Source organism: Pavona decussata, unplaced genomic scaffold (assembly GCF_977016875.1).
Source record: "Pavona decussata unplaced genomic scaffold, jaPavDecu1.1 SCAFFOLD_691, whole genome shotgun sequence".
In the NCBI taxonomy this organism is placed as follows: Eukaryota; Metazoa; Cnidaria; class Anthozoa; order Scleractinia; family Agariciidae; genus Pavona; species Pavona decussata.
This window is the reverse complement of record NW_028145893.1, coordinates 11,009-17,500: the sequence shown is the minus strand read 5'-3', so window position 1 is coordinate 17,500 and position 6,492 is coordinate 11,009. Positions and strand designations below refer to the sequence as shown.

Here is a 6,492-nt window from a genome sequence, read left to right as displayed (position 1 = left end):
TAGTACAGTACCTCTCATTTCAATTCCTGTTAAATTATTGTGCTCAGAAAACTACTATATACTATGCTTCTTTACTTAATAAATCAGTCAATGTTACTCCCTCCTACAAACTGGAAAATTCTTAGAATTCAGCAAGGAAAATGTTTCTTCTTAGTTGTAAATATCCCTTTAGATAAATGAGAATTTGGAAGAATTACTTCTAAATTTCACTGAGCCCACAAGTCAGGTTGGGGAGAAAAAAAGTGTGTGTGTACAGGAGGTGAAAGGAAAGGGTTGGGGTAAAGAAGACCGAGATTAAAATTGACTGGTGTACATATCTCACCTTTTGACTCATACAAGTGTTGTAAATACCACCTTCCAATAATTTTGGGGTCGGAGTTTGAGGTCCAGAGCTTTAAGTACAGTATATATCCACTATATGCATCTTGGAGTCCATATACAGCCAAGGGGAATGTAGAATTCATGAATCCCATTAGTTTATCGTGACCATCACCAGAATGAGTATGATTTGGCCCCTGTAGTACATTACAACAAAGATCCCTTATAACATTTTTAGTGAGTACAACAATGAATATACAAAAGAGAAATCGACAACGTAACACCCCACAGGTACAATGTGTAAAGAATAATCAAGTGGCTTTACTTCAAGGTAAAAGAAAATAGGTATTTCAGAGCATAAATTATGAGCACTGCTGTCTGCTGTTATAAAGAAGACACTTACCATTGATGTGAAAGTACCGGCAGCTCCTCTCTTGTGCTTTCTTTTCCCCACACCTCCCCTCCGTTCAAGACCATCCGGATTTAATTCAGTCATTAAATCGTAGACCAAATTTCGAGGCACTGCTAGTTGGTGCTGTTCCCGTATCTTGCGTTGCATAGAGCAGTTACCCAGAAGCTGGCCTGGCCCTTGTAGTTCACTCTGCAATGCTGCTTCTACCTCCTTCAGGTCGGTATTGTATTCAATGTACTTGATATCAAAATATGCCAATCTCCTGCTTAAAGTTCCTAAGCTCCAAGCATACTGGGCATAATCTCGGGACACAAAGTCTAAAATTTCCCTTCTAGACAAATTCTGAAGTATGTATCGCTTTAAATCTTGTTTTAATTCAGCGTCCTCTTGCCAATCTGGGTTTCTTATGCGACTGGCCATATTAAACTCGTTGGTAATATAGACTACGTCCGAACTGGAGCGTTATCAGACCAACACAAGTAATTTAAGGACGTTCGCGCCAATTGTTTGTGCGCATCTTTAGTGCGCAAGTAACGCACACGCCACGCAATGTCACGCGCAATTCATGGTTGACGATACACGGAGGTTAACACGCATGTCGGCCGATGTGACAGCATTAAAAAGGGGAAAAGGGGGAAATTCATTTCCGTTGCACAGTTTTGAAAACGAAAACTCGACGTGAAACGATTAGACGGGTTAGGGTTGCAACAAAAAGTCCAAGAAAAGGCGCTGATATCTGCGGGTATTTCGCGCCAAGAGATTTATATATTTACTTGACTCTCGATATCACAAAGTAATTGGAATGCAATACTTTATGTAGTCTATTCGTCAAACGAAGTCACCTTTAAGCTTTTTTAAGTTTTGATAGTAAGCGAGAAAGTCTTACCTTACAAGAGAGCAATTTTATTGATCACCAATCCCGTGTACAATCAATCTCCACATACCCATTCTAGGTAAATGAATAAGCTTACTTCTCACATTTTCGCCTCGCTAATGGCTATAGATGCATTTTCTTGGCATTGGCTAAACAGCTGTATAAGTTTTGAAGGTAGAATAACAATAAACAACTTAAACGATCAGAGTTTTGACAGCACACTCGAACGAAAACATTGACTCGAGCAACCATTGTGAGCTGTGCATGATGGGAGATATCCCTGTTCAGGTTCCAGTGCTTCTCTGACCCGTCACGCAAGAACGTGACTTTGGGAATTTGTCACCACAGCGACTACTTTGTCTAGATTATAACTCTCTTAGATGTCTGGTGACCCCCACTTTTTTTTCGATCGATCACTTTCTTTATCGATTTTCTACATTTTAGAGAAAAATGAAAAAAATCTATGGGGCAGAAGTTTGATTAATTTCTATTTTTCTGTCCACGCGCCATCGAATTACACTCTTTTTTGTCTGTGTGACGATCCCGAATGTCCTCTTTAAGGGCTACATTTAGTTACAAGGATGACACCAGTTGGACTAATTTACGAAACATATACGCTTAGATAGAATTTGACTAAAATAGTTTGTCTCCAGGTACTCATCTTGAATATTTTAAACTTAAAACTGTGGAGATCATTTTGAGTTACGAAGGCCCAACTTTTCAAAATCAGGGTATTTTTCCAGCGCTGTATCTCTGAAACGAAGTCGGTGACCCCCCATTTTTTTTTGCATTTCTGACATCAATAAATTATTAGCTGACCATACCTAAAGTATGAAAAAAATCTGTGGGACAGAACTTTTTCGCGCGAACGTCCTTAAGTAAACGCAGCGAGTCGCGCTCTTTTTGCGCGGGAAACAGCTATCCGCTGGCCTACAACGTCAGGTACTTCATGTACTGGGTCCTATCCGCTGCCCGGAAACGTCGCGGGCTACGAGAACACTGGGCCTGTCGAACAAAACTTAAATTGAGTTTTGAAACGCTATGAGAACGATGGGCCAGTGTGTGGACCACTGTTCTCATAGTTATTTCACAAGGATATCCTTTCTTTATTTTGATTTTTGGGGTTGAGATTTTACTGCTGTTTTCAATGTCCATTTGAAATAATATTTTCTATTTGCATTCAATGTACATGTATGTTTTTCCCATTTATTTTTATCACATTTTTTTTTTAATTCATAAATTTTTTAGTTTGTTTTCAAGCTGTTTTTTTTATCTATTTATTTTTAAAACAATAAGAAATTATATTTTGTTTTTATTTTATTTTGACATTATTTCTAAAATTTACGGTTTGTTATAACATTTTGACTGTTTTTCCTTATGAGAACAGTGGGCGACCATACTCCTGCGATCCCCTGCGATCAATTGCGATTGTCCGATCATATGGAAACCAAAGTTTTGCGATGTGCGATGGAAAAACATCCCATAATATTTCGAGTTCTCTCCCACGATTCAACGCTCGTATCTTCGATTGTAGGAACGGTCTGCGTAGCAACACTCATTTCGTTGTCGTCATGGATGAGATTGAACATGTTAGTAACGAGGAATTTATGGAGGAAGTTGCACGTTATGAAAATGTTTACCTTTGCAACAGCAAAGATTTTAAAGTTATGACAAGAACAAAAAGGCCAACTTTTGGGGAAAAAAAATCGGGCAGAAGTGTAATTTATCGGCCTGAGAAGCCAAATTTCGCAACATAAGAACTGCATACGGTTGTCATCGAATCCAAAACTGACATTTTTTTTCCACGGTTTTGGAGCTCAGACGACGACACAGAAGAAGTAAATTTGCTTGAAGCAAAATCTCCGCTCTTCCACGTTCGCCATGTTGTTTGCTCTTCAGCCTACGCACGCGTGTGACCAAAACGTATGGCTACGGTCGGCTCTACGATCGTTGCGATTATATGGAAACAGCCTTTTTTTTGCGATCGTCTGCGAATTGTTTGCAATCTGCGATCGTCTGCGATCATTATGGAACCAGTCTTAGTAAAGCTGGACACATGGAACAAAGCTAACTAACAAAGCTAACCGTGGAAATGAAATCTAGTGTTAATGAAAATTTGACAAAAAAAAAAAAAAACCCAAATAAATTCGTAAAAGAATTACTTATCCTTCCCGTCTAATCGTCATCAGGATTTTCATACATTGTGATTTAACTACAATCCGTAAGCCAACGCACCAAAACAGCGGATATAAATCCCATATAAACAACATCGTGTCAGTATTATTTCGGAAATGTCTTCTATATATTTCCATCCCGACAAAAAGTGTAGACAAACGCAGGCATGCCGGAGTTAATTTCCAGTAAGCCAGCATTGCTTGTAGGTTCTGGTACTAACGCGTGTGAATAGGTGAGCGTTAACGGGTAGGACATCGCCAAAGAAAAGGCATCACTTGAACTTTCGTAGCTATTATCAAGATTGGTTTCGTTTAAAAAAAGCTTACCTTAGGGTAGGTAGATCAACAGTGGTGGTTCTTTATCGACTCAGAACGGCGCTTCCAAAATTCAGTTAAAAAGAAGCTGAAAATACATTAAGGGCCAACTCTAGCTGCGAATGTGTGCTGCGAGTTATGAGTTGGCCATATAATATGTAACAACAATATAGCAGTTGTCGGAGTATATTTAGTCTTACGAGCCAACTGTCAATAACTTACGCGACAGTTTCCGGGATTAATCGTTTTTGAATTATAATGTTTGTGTCATACGTTCCTTTTTAACTTTTTAATGCAAAAATAACACAGGACTAGATACCAATTGTTTGTTCAATGGACTCTATTAAGCAGACTTGCTGGCACGATACGATATTGCCTATGACGCACTTACCACTAGTCGTATTTCGATGTACTCTGCTAAATCATGTGGTGGTTTGAAATCAAATTAATCAGAATCTAAACAAGCTAAGCCAAAGAATGTTAAGTCCGGCTTCAGCAGCAAAAGTAGAGACAAACTCGTAACCGTTATTCATAAACAGGTGCACCTGTTTAATTTGTACTGAACTAATGCTAATCATTGCCTTTCGTTAGAGCTTCCGCCTACCGCTTTCAGTCAAACCCGTACGTAAGTAAGGGTAATAACAATTTGTAATTGATATAAAGGGCGTATGTATGCCTAAAAACCCAGTATTGAATGAATATTCTATGTATATATACGCAAGCTGATGAAAACGTTATTTCATATAATCTTTCTCTCTTTGAATTGACTATTAAAATGTTCATGCTTAGACAATTAAAAACTTCCTCAAAATAAACTTTTACCCTCTTTCGCGTAAACAATCGATGTTGATAATGTTTCCTGATCTGATAGCTTTCAATTTATCTCATGATCTTTTATCATTTAATAGTGATCGTTCTTAATCTTGATGATAAAACAAAACCCCAAGTTATCCTGTTGCCTAAGAAAAGACAGAACAGCTTCGACCGAGCGTCTGTACGTGACTTCCGCTTCAGATGTATTAAGGAAATATTTACCTTTTGGCCTGAGTTAACACCCTTTTCTTAATATTTGCCATAATTAAGCTCAGGCGTTATAGTCAAGTGTGTGGGTTCTAACTGAGAAATGTCTATCACAACCGTAAATTTGTCTCAAAATTACAGTTTTGCTATATATTGCCATAAGATATAACGGTTCGCATTAGCAGGCTTTCCTGTAGCTGGCCATTTGTCAGAAAGGTTCCCACTCTTAACTTCCACATCCAGTGACTTACACTTTTCGTTATGAACTGACCAATTTGTGAATTGACTATTGCTTATAGTGATTACCACCAAACAATTAAACCTCCCACAAGACCACGTGGTACCCTCTTGCGCGTAAACAACTCATGTTAATAGTTTTCCCCATTTGATATCTTTTAGTTTATGAACTCTTTTGTTATCAGTTATCTAATTGTCTTCGTTTGTAATTTGGAACATAAATTTTAGGGTAGGTCGATCAACAGTGGTGGTTCTTTATCGACTCAGAACGGTGCCTGCAAAATTCAGTTGAAAAGAAGCTGACAATACATTTCGGGCCAACTCTAGCTGCGAATGTGTGCTGCAAGTTATGAGTTGGCCATATAAATTATGTATAAACAATAAAGCAGTTGTTGGAGTATATTTAGTTTTACGAGCCAACTGTTAATAACTTACGCGACAATTTCTGGGATTAATCGTTTATGAAGTATAACGTTTGTCTCATACCAACTGTTTGTTTAATGGACTCGATTAAGTAGACTGGCTGGCACGATGCGAAATTGCCTATGATACATATAGGTAGTCGTATTTCGATGTACTCTACTAAATCTTGTGGCAGTTTGGACTCAGATCAATCACGGAATAAAAACAAGCTAAGCCAGAGAATGTGAAGTCCGGCTTCAGCGGCAAAAGTAGAGACAAACTCCAAACCGTTATACATGAACAGGTGTACCTGTTTAATTTGTTGCTGCTAATTATCACCTTTCTCTAGAACGTGGGTTACCGCTTTCTATCAGCAACTTGCGTCAGTCAAGTTAATAACAGTTTGTCATTTATACAAACGAAGTATCAGTATCCCGAAGAACCCCAGCAGTGGTTTAACAATCTATTTATACATATTTTGCTAGGTGTTAAAAACGTTTTTTATGTTGTATCACCTTTCACTCTGTGAATTGACTATTTCTAATAGCGATTGCCACCAAGCAGTTAAACCTCCCACAAGATCACGTGCTACCCTCATATTTACTCATCAGATACCTTTTAGTTCATCTATTATTATTTTTCTTTTATCATTTAATAGTGTTCGTTTGTAATCGTGAACATAAATTTACAAAAAAACAAAAAGGAAACAACAGCAATCCGATATGTTGCCTACGAAAAGA

At 38.1% G+C, this 6,492-nt stretch overlaps 3 protein-coding genes across 3 annotated transcripts in view; all 3 read right to left on the bottom strand.

The window, feature by feature from the left end:
- Nucleotides 1-1,214, bottom strand: part of LOC146449005 (uncharacterized) — a 3,238-nt gene extending 2,024 nt beyond the window's left edge. The window contains exons 1-2 of the mRNA XM_085102050.1: nt 722-1,214; nt 323-515 (exon numbers count right to left, since the gene is read on the bottom strand). Of these exons, the coding sequence (XP_084958176.1) occupies nt 323-515; nt 722-1,150 (622 nt within the window). The 5' untranslated portion in view covers nt 1,151-1,214. The remainder of the gene's footprint in view (nt 1-322; nt 516-721) is intronic.
- The window catches only part of LOC146449004 (opsin-VA-like), a 47,100-nt gene extending 42,860 nt beyond the window's left edge, over nt 1-4,240 (bottom strand). The window contains exon 1 of the mRNA XM_085102055.1: nt 4,106-4,240. The gene's annotated coding sequence lies outside the window, so the exon portion shown is untranslated. The remainder of the gene's footprint in view (nt 1-4,105) is intronic.
- Nucleotides 1-4,241, bottom strand: part of LOC146449003 (adenosine receptor A3-like) — a 15,055-nt gene extending 10,814 nt beyond the window's left edge. The window contains exon 1 of the mRNA XM_085102054.1: nt 4,106-4,241. The gene's annotated coding sequence lies outside the window, so the exon portion shown is untranslated. The remainder of the gene's footprint in view (nt 1-4,105) is intronic.
- Nucleotides 4,242-6,492: the final 2,251 nt, after the last annotated feature.